Raw genomic sequence first — 22774 nt, 5'->3', positions numbered from 1 at the left:
TGGTAGTAGGGGCCAGGTGGTAGTAGTAGTAGTATGGTAGTAGGGGCCAGGTGGTAGTAGTAGTATGGTAGTAGGGGCCAGGTGGTAGTAGTAGTATGGTAGTAGGGGCCAGGTGGTAGTAGTAGTATGGTAGTAGGGGCCAGGTGGTAGTAGTAGTATGGTAGTAGGGGCCAGGTGGTAGTAGTAGTAGTAGTAGTAGTATGGTAGTAGTAGTATGGTAGTAGGGGCCAGGTGGTAGTAGTAGTATGGTAGTAGGGGCCAGGTGGTAGTAGTAGTATGGTAGTAGGGGCCAGGTGGTAGTAGTAGTATGGTAGTAGGGGCCAGGTGGTAGTAGTAGTATGGTAGTAGGTGCCAGGTGCACCGGTTTGAGTGTGTCAAACTGCAACGCTGTAAAGTTTTCACTTTCAACAGTTTCCCGTGTTTATCAAGAATGGTCCACCACCCAAAGGACATCCAGACAACTTGACAACTGTAGGAAGCATTGGCGTTAACCAGAATCCCTGTGGAACACTTGACACCTCGTAGAGTCCATGCCCTGACGAATTGAGGCTGTTCTGATGGCAAAAAGGAGGGGGGAGGGGGTTCAACTAAATTTTAGGAAGATGTTCCTAATGTTTTCTACATTCAGTGTACATCATGAGAGAATTGACGAATATCCACTTTGTTAGATCAGATTTTTTGAATGGGCACCAATGACAGTGTCCCTCTTCTATCCCCCACGGTCTGCATTCCATTGATCTCTTTATGGCATGTATAAAGAATCTCTACTGAAAGTGCTTTTAGTCCAGGAATTGGGTCTGAGAAACAGGGGCCGGAACTAGTGCAATATGTGGAATAGCATCCGTAGTCACTGGTCAGACTGCTCACATCGAGCAGATGTGAAATGGCAGCCAATTCCCTCTATATACAGTGCACTACTTTTGGAGCCTTTGCACTATACAGGGAATAGGATGCCATTTTGGATACAGACATCTGTTTGTCACAATCAGACTGACCCCAAAATCCCCCTCCTGCCCCCCCATGGTCAGTTGGCCAGTCTCTCTCTCGCCACTGTCTGTCCAGTGGATTGTGTCCAGATAGGAGGGGAGGGGGGGTGTATGGAACCCCCCCACTATCCTGAGTGTCTTTGGGTTGAGTCCTTTGGCCTTGGTTCCCTCCTTTACACTGGATGGAGAGAGAGGTTCTGGCAGAGTGTGTGTGTGTGTGTGTGTGACCGGAGACGTCAGGAAAGAGTTAGGTATGGAGTTGGTCCTAGCGTGGACGCGAACAGTTTGTAGAGGACTCAACACCCAGTCCTTTATCAAGTCACTTCCTGCTGCTGGGGTCATTTCCTGTTCCTTTCTGGGGGGCCGTGAGAGGAGGAGGAGGGGTTGATCATCCAGCTCCTCCCATGGCTGAACCCTCTCTCCCTCGAGGCGAGACAGGTTATCCTTTCCCTCCTCCTTCCTCCCTCCCGTCCTTTTCTAGGGGTGTGGCAGGATCATGCGGTCCTCTATCAGTGTGTTGTCGGGGCCCAGCGACTCTACACACTGCTGGATGGTTGCTATGACACCAGACAGCCGTCTGTCCAGGGCAGCCAGGTGGGGCTCGGCCAGGACAGGGTTAATGGGGTCAAAGGTCAGGGCCTGTCTTAGGGCTGAACTCAGAGCCCCAGCTCTCAGCAGGTTCAACCTGTTCCACGTAGACACACGCACCCTGACGGAGGGAGGGAGAGTAAGAGAGAACTGTTCATAAACACTAGGAATGGGTTGTGATTCCTTTGAGGAAATGTTGGTATTTTCAGTGTGTGTGTGTGTGTGTCTACTCACATGCAACACTGATATATAGGGGCCAGAATGCTTCTTTCATCCAAAGCTGCATTCCCAAAACTGCAAACAACAAAACACCTTAGAAGCTGTCTTCAGATGCCTTACTATCTCAAGGCCATGATACTGTTAAATAGCCATCACTAGCCGGCTAACAGCCGGTTACTCAACCCTACACCATAGAAGCTGTCTTCAGATGCCTTACTATTTCAAGGCCATGATACTGTTAAATAGCCATCACTAGCCGGCTAACAGCCGGTTACTCAACCCTACCTACACCTTAGAGGCTGCTACCCTATATACATAGCCATGGAATCACCGGTCACTTTTAATAATGTTTACATACTGCTTTACTAATCTGTATATACTGTATTCTATTCTACTGGATTTTAGTCAATGCCACTCTGATATTGCTTGTTCTAATATTTCTTAACTCCATTCTTTTACTTTTAGATTTGTGTATTGTTAGATATTACTAAACTGTTGGAGCTAGGAACACAAGCATTTCACTACACACGCAAAACATCAGCTAAATATGTGTATATGACCAATAACATTTGATTTGACACACTATCATAACACACATTCTAGCACAGTGTTTCCCAACCCTGGTCCTCCGGTACCCCCAACAGTACACATTTTATTGTAACACCTGATTCATCTGGTCAATTAACCATCAAGCCCTCATGTGCTGAATGAGGCGTGTTTGTCCAGGGCTATAATGAAACGGTGTACTGTTGGGGGTACTGGAGGACCAGGGTTGGGCAACACTACCCTATTTCACACTTAGCTCAGCAGATCAATCAACAGGGACAGAGGTAAAAGAGGAGTGGACTGGGGGATGGAGAGATGGAGTTAGAGGTGAAAGGAGTTGCCAGCTTAGTCAGCATGTCTAGAGTTTCTTTGTGTTTACACTTAGTGATGTGTTTGTGTTCTTCACCTCTTGGCGTTATCCAGCAGGATGAGCATGCTGGCTCCTCCATCGTCTTGGAAACTCTCGTAGTGATGTCGGTCGGCGTTGCCGATGAGGTAATCAAAGATGGCTGTGTCTATGACGTCCAGCAGTCTGGGACCGGCGTCGTACGGAGGCATCTTCTTCACCGCATCACAGTAGCTCTCATCATACTCCCACCTACACACAGTTAAAGCATTTAGTTTTTTACTTCTCCTGTTTAAAAGAGAAATAGAAACACCGTAACACTTACATATTTGTAATTTAGCAACTTACAGGATCAATAAAAAACATCGGTAGATTTTTCACCTAATCAACTTGGGGACTTGAACCAGTGACCTTTCAGTTACTGGCCCAACGCTCTTAACCGCTAGGCTACCTGACACTCTTTCCCCCCCCAATTTTGCCTGAAATGACACACACAAATCTAACTGCCTGTAGCTCAGGACTTGAAGCAAGGATATGCATATTCTTGATACCATTTGAAAGCAAACACTTTGAAGTTTGTGGAAATGTGAAATTAATGTAGGAGAATAACACATTAGATCTGGAAAAAGTTAATACAAACAAAAAAACATGTGACGCATGCCAATACCGGACAAAATGTTACGTGTCATATTGGCCAATTGATACATTTTCAAGTACATAACTATAGAGAACATACAAAATTAAAGTTTATACACTCCCAGGAATGTCATACATGATGGATTATTAGCTAATACACTAACTTCACTAACTTTGGCCAGGTGGGGTGGGTGTGGAGCCAGAGACGGCAGGCGTTCAAACTGTGTAACCCAGTTCCTACATTTGAATATAAAAATGGATTTTATCAAACAAAACTATGCTACATTTTATCTCTGGGACCCTCAGGATGACAAATCAGAAAAAAATTCCTGAATGTAAGTACATTATTTACCTTCAGAGGGGAATGTATCAAACCAGTTGCCGTGATAAGTTTTGTTGTTGTGCACTCTCCTCAAACAATAGCGTGGTATTCTTTCACTGTAATAGCTACTTTAAATTGGACAATGCAGTTAGATAAACAAGAATTTAAGCTTTCTGCCCATATAAGACATGTCTATGTCTTGGAAAGTTTGCTGTTACTTACAACAGTCATGCTCAACCATCTCGGTATAGGGACACCGATCCCGTAAAGGTTAAAGGAGAAGTTATTTTTTTTACAACTTAATCTCTATTTGGGATGTAAATCGCATGTTATAGAAGTGTCCTTTTTTTGTGATTTCAGTTGTTTTTGAGAAACTTAACCCGAATAGCATCACTTCCTCATCGTCGTTGTGTAGTATTGGGGCCTGAAAAAACATGAATAAAGGCTCCAAAAACACCCAAATATGTCCTTTTGGGAACAGAAAAGCAGGTCTTTAGATGTTGTATACATGAAATTGTGCCAAGCTGAACTTTAACCGCAACGTTTTATTCCATTTGTTGGACTTGAGCCGTTTCCCCTATCCAGCTGTTCCATTCTCCATGTAGCCTGCTGCTACAGGTGCCTGAATAAAGGAAACACCAACATAGTGTTTTAATAAGGAGTAGGTCCACCAAAAGCTGCCAGAACAGCTTCAATGCGCCTTGGCGTTAATTCTACAAGTGTCTGGAACTTCCTGTGTGGAAGCACCCCATGCTTCCAATATACTTTGTATATTTACTCACGGTATTTTGTCAGTTACCTGAAGAATGGATTTAGAGGTATCACTCGAGTCACAACAAAATGGAATACAACGTTGTGGACTGACACTATTTCATGTGTACAACATCTAAAGACCTGCATCACTATACTGAGAGCTTTACCGTTTCAAAAAATACATATTGGATTTTTTTTATTTTTTATTCTTTGTTCATGTTTTTTTTCAAAGCCCCCATACTACACAATGACAATGAGGAAGTGATTTGCTGTTGGGGTAAGTTTCCCAAAAACTACTGAAATCACAAAAAAGGTGTCTGGACCTTTTTACAGTAGTGGTAAAACAATATGTTTTGAGAATTTTAAATTTTTTTTTTAGAAAACTGCAAACTTCAAGAAGTAGGCCATTCAAGGAATTGGTCTGATGTGATTCATTGGCCTCCCCCTTGCTTGAGGAACAAGACAAGGCAACTTGTGCCATGTCATGAGGATACCTGGACCACCTATTTAGATTTTTTGTTAAGTAAATTGGGTATTAAATTAGGTGAAAAGGAGACTGGAGTAGGACTTTAACATATAAGCACAAATGCGGACACACCCCTACCTGGCCAGTTTGCCCTCCCTGTAGGTGCGTCCCCAGGGGTGTCTGTGTTTCTGGAGAGGCCAGACGTCTGGCAGCCAGAGAGTTACCGATCCCTCCATCATATCTCCCTCCGCACATGCCGGTTCACTCTCTCTACAGTAGTAACACTTCCCATAGAAACAACTATTATTACCTGGAGAGAGAGAGGAAGGGCCAGAGACAAAGAAAGGGAGAGAAAATGGTTAACCATTTTCATTTAGAGAGAGATCCAGCCCACTGCTTCTTGAACCCAGACACACAATGTTATCTTATCAACTTTATAGGGAGTGGTATGTCTATAAGAAAACATTATGGGTGGGACTGAAAAGAGCCCTCTAGTGTGTGTGTGTCTCACCCTGCATTAGAAAGGTACTGAGTAGCTGGTCCGTAGCGACAGGTTTGATCTCAGTCCTCAGGTTGACAAACCTCCCGACCACTAGGGGTGCTCTTCTGAAACCCAGGATCCTACAGCAGATGGATACACAGGACAGATAGTCACATACCACTAGCAACACCAGTATTCAGATGGCCAAAACTAAAACGTATATATTTTAATGCATTAGGCCGATACGTGTGTGTACCTGTCCAGGTGAAAAGCTGCCACCTCTGCGTTGTGTCTGTCATAACCTGCATAAGGCTCTCCTTCTACCACATAGCCTCTACTATACCTGGAAAAAGAGAGAGAAATGGACAGGGAGGACGTGATTGAGGAATCCTCTTACGTAAGACAGAATAAAAGCACTGTCCTAATCTGACCTAACAAAAACCGTACAACTCCGCAGCAGAGAACCAGAGGACAATGTGTGTGTGTGTGTGTATTCTACCTCACCTCTTGGGTTTGAAGACCACCTTCTGCCCCCCGTCCAGTATTAGTAGAGCTTTGAGCTGGGTGCCCTTGTAGCCCACATCTGCCCGCTCCACTCGGGCAGTGCCCAGCGCGGAGAGGACGGCTGCCAGCTCGGGGGTCTCCTCAGGGTACACCTCCCTGGGGCCCACCCATTGGTTTGCCACCTCCCATGGAGACTGGAGGGTGTGTGTTAGCCGGTCACCGCGTGAGAGAGACAGGCCTGCCTCCATCTGGGAACACAGACTTCCACATTAATGCTCACAAGTACACACACACACACACACAGTACATACACAGATATAAACATTGACGCGCACAAACAGCCGTACCTTGCGGAAGGCCCGGAGGTCTCGTCGACTGGCTGCGGACCCCTCTCCTCCATCCAGCAGAAAGAATTTGGCCAGCCCCAACAGGAGTAGCACAGCAACCAGCAACACCACCCGCTGTTTCAACTTCATCTCCTTGGCAACCTCACCCACCACCCCTGAGCCCTGTGTGTGTGTCTCTCTCTCTCCCGCCTCACCCCTGGAGCATGGCACCTGCCTCCCCCTCCAGTCGCCTCTCTCACACACACTATTCAGCGGGGCAGGAGGTATGGCTCAGTCTCACCACCAGACCCACAGCTAGCCCTGGTCCCTAATGTATCAGCAACCACCCTGTAGAGAGAGTAGGGGAGGACATTAGTGATGAAAAAGTTTGATATAAATCCAAAAATGTAGACAGACATACAGACAGAAACAGCAGGAGCCTAGATGCCCCAGGTCCGCCAGGCAGGAACATGATCGATATGAGCATGACAAAGTAATGTACTATTGGGCTCAGTAGCATGTACAACATGTAGTAATGGGCTCAGTAACATATTACAGTTGTTATGTATGTGTCATTGTGGCGTAGAGAGACACACCCATACCTGACAAACCTGACTGACTGACAAACCTGACTGACTCCTGGTTCCACATCCTGGGTTTTAAACCACCCCTTTACTGACAACATCAAACCCTGCCAAACCTACTGTTTGTTCTAGCACTCTTCTTTAGAATAGGTAAAGGATCCATCCATCCCTCCTTGAGGTCCTGGGCTGGCATGGTTACATGTGGTCTGCGGTTGTGAGGCCAGTTAGATGCAGTGCCAAATTCTCTAAAACAACAGAAGTGGCTTATGGTAGAGAAATTAACTAAATTCTCTGGCAACAGCTCTGGTGGACATTCCTGCAGTCAGCATGCCAAATGCACGCTCCCTCAAAACGTGAGACATCTGTGGCATTGTGTTGTGACAAAATGTAACATTTTAGAGTGGCCTTTTGTCCCCAGCAAAAGGTGCACCTGTGTAATGATCATGCTGTTTAATCAGATTCTTGATATACCACACCTGTCAGGTGGATGGATTATCTTGGCAAATGTGCACAAAATGTGAGAGAAATAAGCTTTTTGTGTGTTTCTATGTTGCATCTATTTTTGTTCAGTATCAGTCAGTACCTGTAAAAATGTCAATTTTTTAATGCTTACCTTGTACCTGTTTTTCCTATTTAACTGCATACTATTCTTTGGGTGCTGATATCCATAGTAATTTAAAACATCTATATATTTGACGCTACCTCTGACAAGGGAGCCGCTTGTTAGTTAAAGGAGAAGGAGATTGCCTGACGACTCAGTCTAATACTGCTGCTCTATCACCTCATACATTCATTGTGGAGAATACATTTTAGCGGGCGAAGTAGATGGGTAATCGGGCAAAGAAAGAGCAGCCCGCACGAGATCTTTTTGGGTTTTGGTAGGGGGACCCACAGAACGCAATTCTATCAAAAACTGGATGTTAATCTTTCCCTTTCAAGACGATCCGATTCGTATCTATCTATATACATGGGCTCCGATACGGTTCAGTTTGTAACAATTCAGTGCACTAACATTTGTGTGTGTATAAGTAGGTACCTGACCTGAGCCATCTACCACCCCACTACATCTCACAGAAATCACCACCACTCACTAATGAACTTGTCATTGTTGCAGATGATGGGTTTGAGCTAGTAATGTATCAACTTACAATTCAGCTATGACATAGCCAATGAACATATAGGATAACTTTGGACTTCACCCCCATTTCAAAATCAAATGGTTTTGACCGTTTTGGAAGTTTAGTGAGCTTCTTTTCCCCCCCTGCTTTGGCCATGCAGTGTGCCTCGCAAAAGTGATTGCTCGTTATGAAATTATCAACTTTACCCTGTGTATCTAAAAATGACCATATACACTGACTGTTTAAAGCAAAACTACCAAAACTATTGCTGATTGTAAAGAATTCTCCCTCCAGGATGTTAGGCTAAATTACCACCTGTTTACCTAATTTGGCTGGTGCCGTGTTGTTTGTCTAGGTCTCACCCATCCTTAGTCAGCATGTGAGAGATCATTAGATTGCAGCCCAGCCAATCAGGGAGTAGCCATGTGCCTCATCCCTGCCCATAGCCCCAGGATGCAGTGCTTCTGGTTTGTGAATGGCCCAGACCATGCTCTTACAAGGGTATAAGTAAATCCCCTCTTGTCTTTTTCCTTCCCAGTGTAATTCCTTGTGAGAGCTTGGTTGTATTTATGGGTTTGGGTTGCATGAAAGAATATATGTTTATTATTTGTTCTTATTGCTGTCATTGTTGCACTGTGCTAGTATAGCTGGTGTTGCTTAGTTTCTCCATCTCATTACTACTGTGTTAATAGCTACTTATATTATTGTCGGTAACAATTAGCCAGTACTTCCTATTATTGATTTGTAATTCATTTCATACAGTCCTTTATTGCTTGTTACTATGTAATAGCCTGCCATTCCCTGTGTATTTATACAGTCCCGTTACTCTCCGTTACTGTTATTGTCATCCATTCATAGTATTCCATTCAGTGCCACTTCTTCCATTATTATATCCATTACATGTATATTGTAGTTATTGTATTTATCATAGCTTCATTCCATGTTAATATTCTGTTTTAGACCTATAACCAGCTGTAATAGGTCAATAAAGTAATCTGTTTGGAATACTCTGGAGGTTGCCTTGTCTCTCTCTAATAGGAGATAAGTATCAGTAAAGCCACAGCCCCGTTTATTCTGGAGGTTCTACCTCACAAATATGTGGCTTACTGATCATGATATATGGCAACCTCCAGAGGTCACCTGACATCCAGTCCATGTGTAGTCCGGAGCAGGAGGCCTTGAGTACCTGAGGGACTATGTTACCAGTTATCCCCCAGCCAGTGATGCCCCCTGAGCCGCAGCGCCATCACATTTGGATTATACCTACACTCCGGGACAGGCAGGGGCTTCCGCGATGTCCTCTCCACCTGTGGAATAGTATTCGGCACCAGGTGGGGCTGCATTCCCAACAGGAGGATTATACTCCTAAATTGGAGTGTCAGTGAGTTGCAGCGCCGTGGACATCGCTGACTATGTTGTATGGAGTACAGAAGCATGTTTTTGCCAATATCGAATATCGAGGGTCTGATTTGCCTATTGCAACAACAGACCAGATCCCAGGCTTCCTCCAATCAGGGGATCCGTCTCCGACAGGTTGCAGTGGAGGATATAGGACGGTCTTATGCAGTTCAGCAGCAGGAAGCCGCCTCTCCTCTAACGGTTGCTACTGAGACCGGGCAGGGACACGTCATGTTCCCAGCCCCCACTGGTCATCAGGAGCTGCCTGCTATAGAGACTGAGCCCACACTGGATATCATTCCCAGTCCCCTCTCCACTACTGTGGAGACCTTAGCCAGGCGGCACTCTGTACTGTGCAGCAGCGGCATCAGAGCCTCAGGGGGCCTCCCCTTTTCTCAGCAGTGGGGTGGCATAACTCTCTCCACCACCCACTGGCACACGAACAGTCTTAGCCTCAAGAATGGCCACTGCCATATGGTCTTGTTTAGAGCAGGTCAGAAGGTTCTCATTTCTGTAGAGAGGAGTGTCCATCTGCCACAGTCTCTCCACATGCCTGTAAAGATCCACTGGAGGAGAGGCAGTGGTAGTTAACAAACAGGGCCACTTAACACTGGGCCACATAAGCCTTCCAGCTGCGCAAATGGTCAACCACAACTGGTACAGGGTGAGTTGTCTGCCATCCTGAATGCACCCTCCATCAGAGTGGGAGATGCCCAGGTGCTGGAGGACTTTGCTTTATCAGTGGGAGGCCTGGTGGGTATGCTAAACAAGCTCCTTTGTGGGTCCCATGTGGACAGCCTACCGGGATCTCTTAGCTGAGCACTGTTTTCCCAAGGGAATCGTGCAAGATGGAGGCCCACAGACATACACACACAGACTTTTCTGATTGGCTGGTGAGGAAGAGGCAGTGATGCAGGTACCCCACGGAGAGGCCTGCAGAACCCTCTCTCTCTCTCTCTCTGGTGTGCACCAGGTCACGGTAGATCATAAGCCTAGTGGACCTAACAAAGGACAGACCAGGGTTAATGACAGGTTTAAGCCTTTTTGCCCCTTTTGTGATTCTAAGGATCACTACTTCAAATAACTGCACCGACTTTTCCAAGTTGAATACTGCACAGCGGTCCTTCTGGGTCCAACAGAAGGAGAGGTGTCTCAGATGCGGATGGGGACACAAAGACAGTGCATGTACACTAAAGAAGCCCTGTGGCACATGTGGGGAGATGCACTGTAGAGAAGGGAGAGAGGCTGGGATGAATCCATCACAGACCAGCTGCTCTATGTGCGGCAGTCCTGGGAGCAGGAACTACCTCACCCGATGGCTATAACCATGCCACAGTGCTACACACCAACCGGTGTCGACTAAAGCAATTGTACACGAGAGGGCGTGCTAAAATACTTTTGAAATACTTTTTTAGCACGGCTGTTCTGCAGTCATCGGTACGAGGTTGCCGAGTCCCGTAGATCAGCACAGCCGTGCTAAAAAAGTAGTTATGCACAACCTTGTGTACAATATATTTTTTACAACCGGTTAGAAATTCAATAAAACATTTTTTTTGTAAATGTATTTATATGCTACCATTTCATTCCTGAATGAAAATATAGGCCTTGTCCCGACATCTATGGTTGCTAGCCAAGCCAGCTGGCCGTTCATTCTATCAATGCCACTCCAACATGGCTCGTCCTAATATTTCTTTCTTTCTTAATTCCATTCTTTTAGATTTGTGCATTGCTGTGAATTGTTAGATACTACTGCACTGCAGGAGCTAGGAACACAAGCATTTCGATACACCTGCAATAACATCTTCTAAATATGTGTATGTGACCAATAAAATGGTATTTTATATATCCATGAAAATTATGATGATTCATGATTTCGACTGGCTGACAAAAGATGTCCGTTCATTCTATCGGTTAGGTTGCTAGAGACTCGACAGTCGTGAAGTGTGTTTATTAGATATCTATGGACGCGACCCAGTCGTTCGTTCTATACGCTCTTATCCCTTGCTTGCTAGCTAGCCAACTACAGCTAACACAGTCACATCAAACCGTGCAGCTAGAATAACAGCAAAGTAGCTGGATTTCATTTAGTTGAACCTGTTTTCTATTGACATTTTTGTGTGTGTGATCAAATTTCAATATTGAAACAACGTTGCAAATGTCTAGAGAAAGGATGGCAATGTTTGTACAAACCCCTGTTGTTGCAAACCAAATGTTAAGATAGAAGCATGGGGAACTAATGTCTAGATGCTTTTTACAGTGGAAATTAAGTTAATGAATTGGCTGGCTGGGCTGATGGGACACTGAATGCGCAGCAATATCTCACATGCTGACCAGACTGGACACGTCGCGTGCTTCACAAAATACATTTAGAAATCCATGTTATTCAATTATTGCACCCACACTGACTGCGAGCGTCTGTGTTGCCAAGGGCTAAAATAGAAGTCATTCCTATTTCTGACGCAGATCGCGCTGAAAGTCCTGCCTCTCCCATCTCCTCATTGGTTTATAGAAGCAGGTACCCACGTGCCATTTCCTCATTGGTTATACCCACGTGGGTGATTGTGGTTGTTGTGGTAAAAGGTTGTTGTGGTAAAAGTGTAGATGCCAATCACCATATAAATTCAAAGATGAAAAAGCCTGGAAGGAGAAGAGATGACTAGAAATGATTCGGTTGGCCGTTTTATGTGTGGATTAATTGGTCAGAGTAGAAGATCTTGTGCATTTCAAGTAAAATAACAACAATATTTATATACCAGGACAAATTAGCTAGCAACAGCAAGCTAGCTAAATAGGACAAATTAGCTAGCAAGTGCAAGCTAACTAGCTAAATTGCCATACATGTTTAATGCTTTTCGACCTGTCCCCAAATAAATGTAATTAGTTCAGAGTTTGTTTTGATATTTTAACCTGCGTGTCGTGATCGCTTTTGGTGTGGGGGGACAAAATACATTTTTGCATCATACACTTACCGGCACTGAACACTTTTTTTTTTTTTTAGGTTAGGCATAAAGTTAACGTTGTGGTTTAAAATCAGATTTTAAGAAACTAAATTGTAGAAACAGGCAGGGTTTATGACTGTGCCAAGTTACATTAGTGACGACCCTACTTTGCGAACTGCTAGTGGCATTTAGAATCGGTTAGCCTAGGCTATTACCTCCCTAAACATAGACAGGTTCCACACTGAAAATATGCAAAAACAAAGAGGGTATATTCATCAGAATCATTAACCCTTGGCCTACTCACAAAACAGATGTACTGGGCATAATTCATTCCCATGCAGTGTTCATTATAGAATTGTTAATCCATTTATAAAATTCAAAAGGAACAGGTATAATAAACTACATCGATTGTCTGTATATATCGGATTTTTTAAAAAAATGTATCGTTTCAACTTGCCAAATTATCACTCTTTGAGAAACGGTTCCAGATGTGATCATTTTTTCTCCCAGCGTCATTTGGAAAGAAGACAACCAGGTTTTCCACTAGGGTTTTGCCTGTGCTTAGCTTTAATCAATTTATTTTCATCCAAAGAAACTCGCTAGTCCTTGCCAATGACAAGCATACCCATAACATGATGCAGCCACCACCATGCTTGAAAATATGAAAAGTGGTACTCAGTGATGTGTTGTATTGGATTTGCCTCAAACATAATGCTTTGATTTCAGAACAAAGTTAATTTCTTTGCAGTTTTACTTTAGTGCCTTAATACAAACAGGATGCATGTTCTGGAATATTTGTATTCTGTACAGACTTCCTTTCACTGTCATTTAGGTTAGTATTGTGGAGTAACTAAAACGTTGATCCATCCTCAGTTTTCTCCTATCACAGCCATTAAACTCTAACTGTTTTAAAGTCAAATCAAATTTTATTTGTCACATACACATGGTTAGCAGATGTTAATGAGAGTGTAGCGAAATGCTTGTGCTTCTAGTTCCGACAATGCAGTAATAACCAACGAGTAATCTAACCTAAAAATTCCACAACTACTATCTTATACACACAAGTGTAAAGAGATAAGAATATGTACATAAAGATATATGAATGAGAATATGTACATAAAGATATATGAATGAGTGATGGTACAGAACGGCATAGGCAAGATGCAGTAGATGGTATCGAGTACAGTATATACATATGGGATGTGAAATGTAGGGTATGTAAACATAAGTGGCATAATTTTTAAAGTGGCTAGTGATACATGGCAGATGGCAAGATGCAGTAGATGATATAGAGTACAGTATATACATAAATATGAGATGAGTAATGTAGGGTATGTAAACATTATATGTACATTGTTTTGTTTAAAGTGGCTAGTGATACATTTTTTACATCAATTTACATCAATTTACATTATTAAAGTGGCTGGAGTTGAGTCAGTATGTTGGCAGCAGCCACTCAATGTTAGTGGTGACTTTTTTCTCCCCAATTTCGTGGTATCTTGTCTCATCGGGCTCGGGAGAGACGAAGGTTGAAAGTCATGTGTCCTCCGATACCCAACCAAGCCGCACTGCTTCTTAACACAGCGGTGACTGTTTAACAGTCTGATGTCCTTGAGATAGAAGCTGTTTTTCAGTCTCTCGGTCCCTGCTTTGATGCACCTGTACTGACCTCGCCTTCTGGATGATAACGGGGTGAACAGGCAGTGGCTCCCGTGGTTGTTGTCCTTGATGATCTTTATGGCCTTCCTGTGACATCGGGTGGTGTAGGTGTCCTGGAGGGCAGGTAGTTTGCACCCGGTGATGAGTTGTGCAGATCTCACTACCCTCTGGAGAACCTTACGGTTGTGGGAGGAGCAGTTGCCGTACCAGGCGTTGATACAGCCCGACAGGACGCTCTCGATTGTGCATCTGTAGAAGTTTGCGAGTGCTTTTGGTGCAATGGACATTAGACTGGTGGAAATCTGTCCTTTGGTTTGATGAGTCTAAATTTGAGGTTTTTGGTTCCAACCGGCGTGTCTTTGTGAGACGCAGAGTAGGTGAACAGATGATCTCCGTATGTGTGGTTCCCACCATGAAGCATGGAGGTGGTGTGGGGATGCTTTACTGGTGACACTGTCTTGATTTATTTAGAATTCAAGGCACAGCATTCTGCAGCGATACGCCATCCCATCTGGTTTGCAGTTGGTGGGACTGTCATTTGTTTTTCAACAGGACAATGACCCAACACAACTCCAGGCTGTGTAAGGGCTATTTGACCAAGAAGGAAAGTGATGGAGCGCTGCATCAGATGAACTGGCCTCCACAATCACCCAACCTCAACCCAATTGAGATGGTTTGGGATGAGTTGGAACGTAGAGTGAAGGAAAAGCAGTCAACAAGTGCTCAGCATGCGGGAACTCCTTCAAGACTTTTGGAAAAGCATTCCTTATGAAGCTGGTTGAGAGAATGCCAAGAGTGTGCAAAGCTGTCATCAAGGCAAAGGTTGGCTACTTTGAAGAAACTAAAATATAAAATATATTTTGATTTGTTTAAGACTTTTTTGGTTCCTACATGATTCCATGTGTAATTTCATAGTTTTGACGTCTTCACTATTATTCTACAATGTAAAAAAATAAAGAAAAACCCTTGAATGAGTAGCTGTCAAATGTTGACTGGTACTGTATATGGAGGGTTTATAAAGCCAGGCACATTTAACAGTTAGCCTATTGATTATATACCTAAATAAGTTGGTTTCCTCTCGCCTCAATTGTCTTAGACAATTGGGCTAAGGCTGTTTCCTAATCTCTGCTGCCTCCACTGCATTGTTCTCAATCTCAATATGCTGGTTAACTTTGCTATTACGCACATAGCAACATAGGGAAATGTGCCAATTCTACTGCGCACTGAAGATAGTTTCAGAATCTCATTTTAGACCGTATCCAACGTGGGAGGAAGTGCATCTTATAAAATAGATTTATTAGTGTTGCGCCATTATTTTTATGTAATATAACCATATACAATATCACGTCTTAGTTTGATGGACTGTGCCATCCCCGTGGCCTCAGCAATGGATCCGTCCACTGAGATGCGCTTATCAGACAGGTGTCTTACGCACGGTGAAAAATAAAAATTGCAACTGCTCAACAAAATAAATATTGGTGGACGAACAGCCTAATCGACCAAACAATCAACCAGTCGACTAAATGGGGCCCTAATTGTTTTACCTGATTTATTTGAGAGCGGGTACTAAAGTTGACATTTCTGGCACATCTGCAAAACCATGTAAACACCTGTTAGTGTGCTGGTATACTGAACAAAAATATAAACGCAACATGTAATGTGTTGGTCCCATGTTTCATGAGCTGAAATAAAAAATCCCCGAAATGTTCCATATGCGCGAAAAGTTTATTTCTCTCAAATTGTGAGCAAATTTGTTTACATCACTGTTAGTGAGCATTTCTCTTTTGCCAAGATAATCCATCCACCTGACAGGTGTGGTATATCAAGAAGCTGATTAAACAGCATGATCATTACACAGGTGCATCTTGTGCTTGGGACAATAAAAGGCCACTAAAATGTTACAATTTGTCACAATGCCATAGAAGTCTCAAGTTGAGGGAGCATTCAATTGGCATGCTGACTGCAGGAATACACACAACAGCTGTTGCCAGAGAAATTAAAGTTAATTTCTCTACCATAAGATGCCTCCAATGTTGTTTTAGAGAATTTGGCAGTACGCCCAAACGGTCTCAAAACCACAGACCACGTGTAACCACGCCAGCCCGGGATCTGCACATCCGGCTTCGTCACCTGCGGGATCGTCTGAGACGAGCCACTCGGTTAGCTGATGAAACTGTGGGTTTGCACAACCAAAAAAGTTCTGCTCAAACTGTCAGAAACCGTCTCAGTGAAGCTCATCTGCATGCTCGTTGTCCTCACCAGGGTCTTGACCTGACAGCAGTTCGGTGTCATAACTGACTTAGGTGGGTAAATGCTCACTTTCGATGGCACTGGCAAGCTGGAGAAGTGTGCACTTCACAGATGAAACCTGGTTTCAACTGTACCAGGGAGATGGCAGAAAGAGTGTAGGGTGGCGTATGGGCAAGTGGTTTGCAGATGTCAACGTTGTGAACAGAGTGCCCCATGGTGGGGTTATGGTATGGGCAGGCTTAAGCTACGGACAATGAACACAATTGCATTTTATCGATGGCAATTTGAATGCATAGAGATACTGTGACTAGATCCTGAGGCCCATTGTCGTGCCCTTCAGCCTTCACCTCATGTTTCAGCATGATAATGCCCCGCCACATGTCGCAAGGATCTGTACACTATTCCTGGAAGCTGAAAATGTCCCAGTTCTTCCATGGCCTGCATACTCACCAGACATGTCGCCCATTGAGCATGTTTGGGATGCTCTGGATGGACGTGAACGGCAGATTGTTCCAGTTCCCGCCAATATCCAGCAATTTCGCACAGTCATTGAAGAGTGGGACAACATTCCACGGGCCACAATCAGCCTGATTAACTCCATGCAAAGGAGATGCGCTGCATGAGGTAAATGGTGGTCACACCAGATATGGACTGGTTTTCTGATCCACTCCCCTTATATTTTTGTTCAGTGTACTTCCGTCTTGATTGCCAAACACAGACACCCGTTTAGAAGAAGTCGGTTTAATAATAATTTCCTGTGTTCATTGTCTCATATCAACCAGCTGAAGGAATACCACGGACAATGGGTAGAGTAAGTTCAAATATAATTTTATTCAACATTCGTGATAGACAAGGGACGTTTGTTTTTTGTTCCTATGTAAATATGTGTGGCGTTGCCTCAACAATTGAAGGCATTGCCACATTTCGTGACTAACTGGACACAAGTTAAATTGTTTTGCTAGGCCTCTCTGACTCTCATACAGTCAGGCTTAGCTCTCTAGAATTGAAGGGTGTATAGCTACCCAGCCCTTGTTCTCAATCAAAGCCCTATGAATGACTGCTGGATCAATGAACTACAATATGAATGTTCAGTTGTAACGTTTTGGAACGTTAATAATCCTCCCTTGCGATACGGTTTTGGAAACCTTTGGAACTTAACTTTCACATCAGCTAGAAATAATAATTCAAATACAAATTATATACTTACTGTACGTAGTTTAGCAAAGTTGCAGAATTTTCAAAAACATGAGGTTTGTAACTTCCTCCCCAGTTACACCCCATTGGGGAGAATCTCAATTGGTTTCCTTGATTCCTAGCTTTCTCTCTCTTCCCTCTGACCTCCTCCAATGGATTTTGAGGAGGAGAGGCGATTAAAGGAGACCAATTGAGATTCTTCCTTGGAGACATTTGAAGCGGAAATTGGAGGAGAGGAAGTGCACACTGGTTGGATGCTGTGTCCTTGAAAATATAGCCGGGTGCAACTTTTGTATTTGGAAAATGTATTTCCAGTTTATATGAAATGTCAAATTGTTTCCAAAACTGTATGGCGTGTGAGGCGTATTTGCGAAGACAGAACATTTGGGCAGCAAAGGGCCATCTCAAATCAAATTAATATTTATTTGTCACGTGCGCCGAATACAACAGGTGTAGTAGACCTTACAGTGAAATGCTTACTTACAGGCTCTAACCAACAGTGTAAAAAAGGTATTAGGTGAACAATAGGTAAATAAAGAAATAAAAACGACAGTAAAAAAGACAGTGAAAAATCTTCCTCACAAGGTTAAAGGCGATGTTCAATGGCTCAATGTAATGAAACGGAATTTGAGTCATCATGAATAAGGGTAAAGTCCGGCTCAGCTGAGATGGATGTATTGATCGGTAGGTAACGAGTGTTTTCAAGACTAAGATATTGATCCGATTTCATGTCCATAGATGGGGGTTGTTGTGATATTTGGGGCAAATAAGCAAAATACCTGCAAATCAATTGGCCTGTAACAATGGATATGTCATCTTCAGTAACATAAGCATACTGCAACTGTATCCAACTATTTAAGCTCTCCACAACTCAAAAAGGACAGATTGCCCTACCTAATGACGTGAGCACCATAATATGTCAAACGAACACTGTCAATGTCAGAATCATCATAGCTCCAAAAAACTTTTCCAAAACAGGTTTTTGTGTGACAGTCAGCTGGAATAAGCATAATCAACAACAGCGATCATGTTTCCTTCAAATGAAAAGGACTCACTTGTGAACTTCAATTAGGAAACCCAACATATGGGTCATTCTTGGGCAATATATATATATATATATATATATATATATATATATATATATATATAAATGTTTTACTAGAATAAATGCATTTTCTGAACACCCCACAACATTAAGTACATATTAAACCTTCAAGAAAACATTCCCACTTAAGGCATTAAAGCCCTTTTATTGTTGTCTGATATGGACACTATTTATCTTCAAACCCGTCACAGACAATATGGAAGTTGTCAGAATATGATTATAAAATATACTTGTTATAAAATCAACATTTACCTAATGCTCATGTGTCCCCCAAACCAATTAAATTATTATAATATAAAATGTAAAATCTCAGACTTTTGCTATATTAAACCTTGAAAGACATATTTTGTGTCAGTGGGGTCATTTAAATAAAAAAAAATACTTTAAATTCAGAATTATAACAACTCTAATAGTTTGGGATTGTCCTTAACATTTCAGACTGAGCTCAGAAAACATTCAATTCATATTTATTCATCTTTGCCATTTTATTTAACAAATATTGTCATGTAACAGGGTTGAGACGGGTGACAGGGTGGAATACTGTAACGGGTTGAAGAGATTGGTTTCCATATAATCTAGTTTAGTTAACTGTCAAAAATCCATCCAAGATTTACCCCAAACATTTAATTTCATTGTATTCAACCATGTAACAAGGACATTAGATATATTTAGAATAATCTGGGTTTTATTAACCAAACAAATAAAAACATCAGGCATTAGGGTAATTAATAACATTCAACACGTTTCATCAGAAAAGTTCAACGTGTCATCAAACTTTAGGAACATTTTCCAAGGGCATTTAGAATGCTAGAACAGCTGTAACTACAGCACTAGTGTCAGCATGACTATCCTTCTTCTCAGGAGGACCATATTCACTCATTCATGGTTTTCTTCCTGAGAGTCTGGCCCACACGTCTCTCTCAACCTCTGTGGCGGGATGTCACACGCTTCATCAAACTGATACCAGTGGATGTCGTCTCGAGAAGGCCAGAAAAATCTGTTCGGTCCGACACGATGCATACATTTCACTTGTACACACATTTTTATCCGTGCCGAGGATGATGCCTGGATAAAGGTCATCACCGTATTCCACTATACACCACTGCCCAAGAAGACCTGGATTACATCCACAGGTTGTGGATTTTCCTCATTGGCTGGCAGTACTGGAGCAGCCAGGACCTTCTGCCTGAAACTGAAGTGCTGTGTGTTAAAGCATGCACAGAGTAGGTCCTTCTTTGTTGAACAATGGCAGCTGACATCAGCTCACCAGGAGCAAGGATGATGACCTGATCAGGACTTTGTGGAGGAGTGGTCAAGTTCCTCAGTGCTTCTTTCCTCTCCTTGCTTATGTATGCTGTTCTCCACTGTTTACGCTTCTGACGCTGGTCTCTCTTACTGAAATCACTGATCTCAAGGTATTGTTCCCTTTTTTCTGGGTCAGCATTTTGACGTGCTCGACACTGCCTTTGTCTTTCTGCTGTTGATGTGGGTGCCACCATTCCCTAGATGTTTCAATGGATAACGTAAAATCAAAGATTCTTAGAATATATACAAGTATACACTATAATCCTTGAGTCATTTAGGATCTAGAACGACTTAAAGGAACAACTGTAGTTAAGAACCTTGCCCAACTCTCCTACCAACTGCCTTAAAATATATAGTTTTGTTCACATGGAATACATTACAGCATGTTTCATAAGTGAATATAAATAATGTATAATATATTGAATAATTAATTTGTTTAGATGCAATAATCATAAGTAAATAACTCAAACCTGTCACAGGTTTACAACCCAGTTACAATGAAACGTGACGGGGTGGAGTTTTTTGGTTCAAAATGGCCTCTGCTCCTCATGTGGTGAAGGACAGGAGACCATATGGTGGTGGGCATAAAATTAATAGATTGTATATTTTTATGGCTTAAAGTATCATTTTGAAAGTACTAGTTTTCCATCTTTATTTCATGTAACGGGTTTGAGTTGGTCAGCTCAACGATCCCCACCTGACTTTAAAAAACTAACAAAATACAGATATAAAAGAACGTGATTACTTGCCTGTTTCTGTACCATGCAGTTGACAACAACCACTGCGACCTGTATGCTGGCCCTCGCTACATATTCGTCGCCAGACCCACTGGCTCCAGGTCATCTATAAGTCTTTGCTAGGTAAAGCTCCGCCTTATCTCAGCTCACTGGTCACCATAACAACACCCACGCTCCAGCAGGTATATCTCACTGGTCATCCCCAAAGCCAACATCCACTTTGGCCACCTTTCCTTCCAGTTCTCTGCTGCCAATGACTGGAACGAATTGCAAAAATCGCTGAAGTTGGAGACTTATATCTCCCTCACTAACTTTAAGCATCAGCTATCTGAGCAGCTTAGCCAATCTGTAAATAGCCCACCCAACTACCTACCTCATCCCCATATTGTTTTTTTACACACCAGTATTTCTACTTGCACATCATCATCTGCACATCTATCACTTCAGTGTTAATGTGCTAAATTTGAATTACTTTGCTACTATGGCCTATTAATTGCCTTACATCCTTACTCCATTTGCACACACTGTATATAGATTTTTCTATTGTGTTATTGTTTGTGTTGCACTTTTGCTTTATCTTGGCCAGGTCGCAGTTGTAAATGAGAACTTGTTCTCAACTGGCCTAGCTGGTTAAATCAAGGTAAAAAAAACAAAAAACATATTGAATGATGTCACTTCCTGTTAATGACGGCGCATAAGGGTGGACTTTGGTTGGTGTGATGGGGTTGAGTGTCGACTGAGGGAAAATTGTGTGATTTTATTCAATTATACCTTCGCAACAAAAACACGTTTGCATTAATTGCAAAAGTTATGTGCACATTTTAATATTCATTTCCCAAGTAAAAATTAGGTGAAACGAAATAATTTTTATAATAAAGTTTAAAATAATGCTATATTTATTTACATTCATATACATCTTTTAAACATTTCATTTTGGTGACCCAATACTTCAGTCAGAGGGACTGAAATATTACCCGAGCCCAAAAATGACCCACATACACATGAAACTGAACCAGAATCTAGTTTTACAGATCAGAAGACGTTGATATGATTCGCCATATAAACGCCTCCTGTGCCAGATTCTGGTTCACATGAAACTGTCTTGTTGAAAATGAATGAAAAATGCATACCAGTAACTGAGGACAACCCGTGAATTAACGTTAGCTGGCTAAGTTAAACATCTGTCTAGCCGTGGCCACGCAGGCAGGAATGACTCGAGCTGCCTTCTACACAATCGGTCTTTCATGGGACCAACAACATTGGCTAGTTAGCCTTCTAGCTAGCTGGTTGATAGGTTGGAAATCGCAAAGGCCCACACAAAGACAACGTTACAGTATGGTTTAGAAACTGGCCCACAGCTAGGTAGACATATACTCTGTAGCTAGCGACGTAGCCCATACTAGACGTTAACTACCTTTAATACTTTGGCTTGGGTTCTCGAAAGCATCTAACGTTAGCAAGCTCCAGCAATGCAGCAACGTACAGTACTAACGTAGCTACTGTACCTAGCTAACGTTATTTATAGTGATAGCTGACGAACTGCACCGATATTTTCCACATCAAAGCTTGCGTAGATTGCTGACGAGCTAGCTAGTACTGTACCTACAGTACCTAGCGAGTAAACTAACATCAGTCATTATCAAACATTTATGAACATGATTAATATAGGCTAGCTAGCTTGCCAACGTTAATTGTAAAGATGTGCCTTTGGCTAGTTGGTAAGTCTAATAAATGTCTTACCTTTCACGATTACCGCTAACGTTACTGGATGTCAAACGACGACAGTGCACCAGTCAGTGTGTGCTTGGTATTTTGTGTGGAACTGTATATTCACCAATAGGCTGTCAAAAAGGGATAATTGCTCCATCCCTTTGCTCTAATTTCCTCCTACCTTAGCGTTTACACTTCCGAAACATTTCCTCAAGCACGCCGCCACCTAAATCTTAAAGAGACCAGGACCTATTTAATTGTAGACAATGTATTCAACATTATGGGGTTTATTAATGTCAGGTTTCGATTTAGACACCAGGTAGCGCTGTTGTATTATAATTAAGCAGTCGTCACATAAGTAATGCACGTCACTGCATTACCTTCATTTCGATATGGACCTAGACATAGGCCTACTTCTCTAGGGAGAGTCTCCCAGTAAAAATGGTTTCAGTTCAATAAATCCTGCACACCTGGGTTGAAGAGAGGTCTGTGTGTGCATGGTGGTGTGCGTGAAACCATGCATTACTGTAGATGTGAACCATTATAGCATAAAGATATAAAATCGTATTAGTCACATTCGCCGCATACAATAAGACCTTACA

General features: G+C 42.6%; 1 protein-coding gene across 1 annotated transcript; it reads right to left on the bottom strand.

Moving 5' to 3' along the window:
- Positions 1 to 395: 395 nt before the first annotated feature.
- Positions 396 to 22477, bottom strand: LOC110521613 (glycosaminoglycan xylosylkinase). Its single transcript, XM_021599294.3, has 9 exons — positions 22203 to 22477; positions 6195 to 6521; positions 5848 to 6095; positions 5600 to 5686; positions 5374 to 5483; positions 5001 to 5172; positions 2746 to 2937; positions 1809 to 1868; positions 396 to 1695 (listed from the first exon to the last, which is right to left on the bottom strand). Exons 2-9 carry the CDS (start codon positions 6321 to 6323, stop codon positions 1464 to 1466), a joined length of 1230 nt encoding a protein of 409 aa, XP_021454969.1. The 5' UTR covers positions 6324 to 6521; positions 22203 to 22477; the 3' UTR covers positions 396 to 1463.
- Positions 22478 to 22774: the final 297 nt, after the last annotated feature.

Source organism: Oncorhynchus mykiss, chromosome 4 (genome assembly GCF_057628025.1).
Source record: "Oncorhynchus mykiss isolate SJ-2025 chromosome 4, ASM5762802v1, whole genome shotgun sequence".
In the NCBI taxonomy this organism is placed as follows: Eukaryota; Metazoa; Chordata; class Actinopteri; order Salmoniformes; family Salmonidae; genus Oncorhynchus; species Oncorhynchus mykiss.
The sequence above is the reverse complement of the archived record's forward strand: the minus strand, read 5'-3'. Positions and strand labels throughout refer to the sequence as shown.

Bases quoted from the DNA above. Each gene is read 5' to 3' on its own strand.
- LOC110521613 (XM_021599294.3), bottom strand. From the start codon at position 6,323: ATGAAGTTGAAACAGCGGGTGGTGTTGCTGGTTGCTGTGCTACTCCTG. The intron at 5,687-5,847 runs GTGAGGTAGAAT...CTCTTTTTCCAG, and splicing joins GTGGTCTTCAAACCCAAGAG to GTATAGTAGAGGCTATGTGG. The intron at 5,484-5,599 runs GTACACACACGT...CATCTGCTGTAG, and splicing joins GCAGCTTTTCACCTGGACAG to GATCCTGGGTTTCAGAAGAG.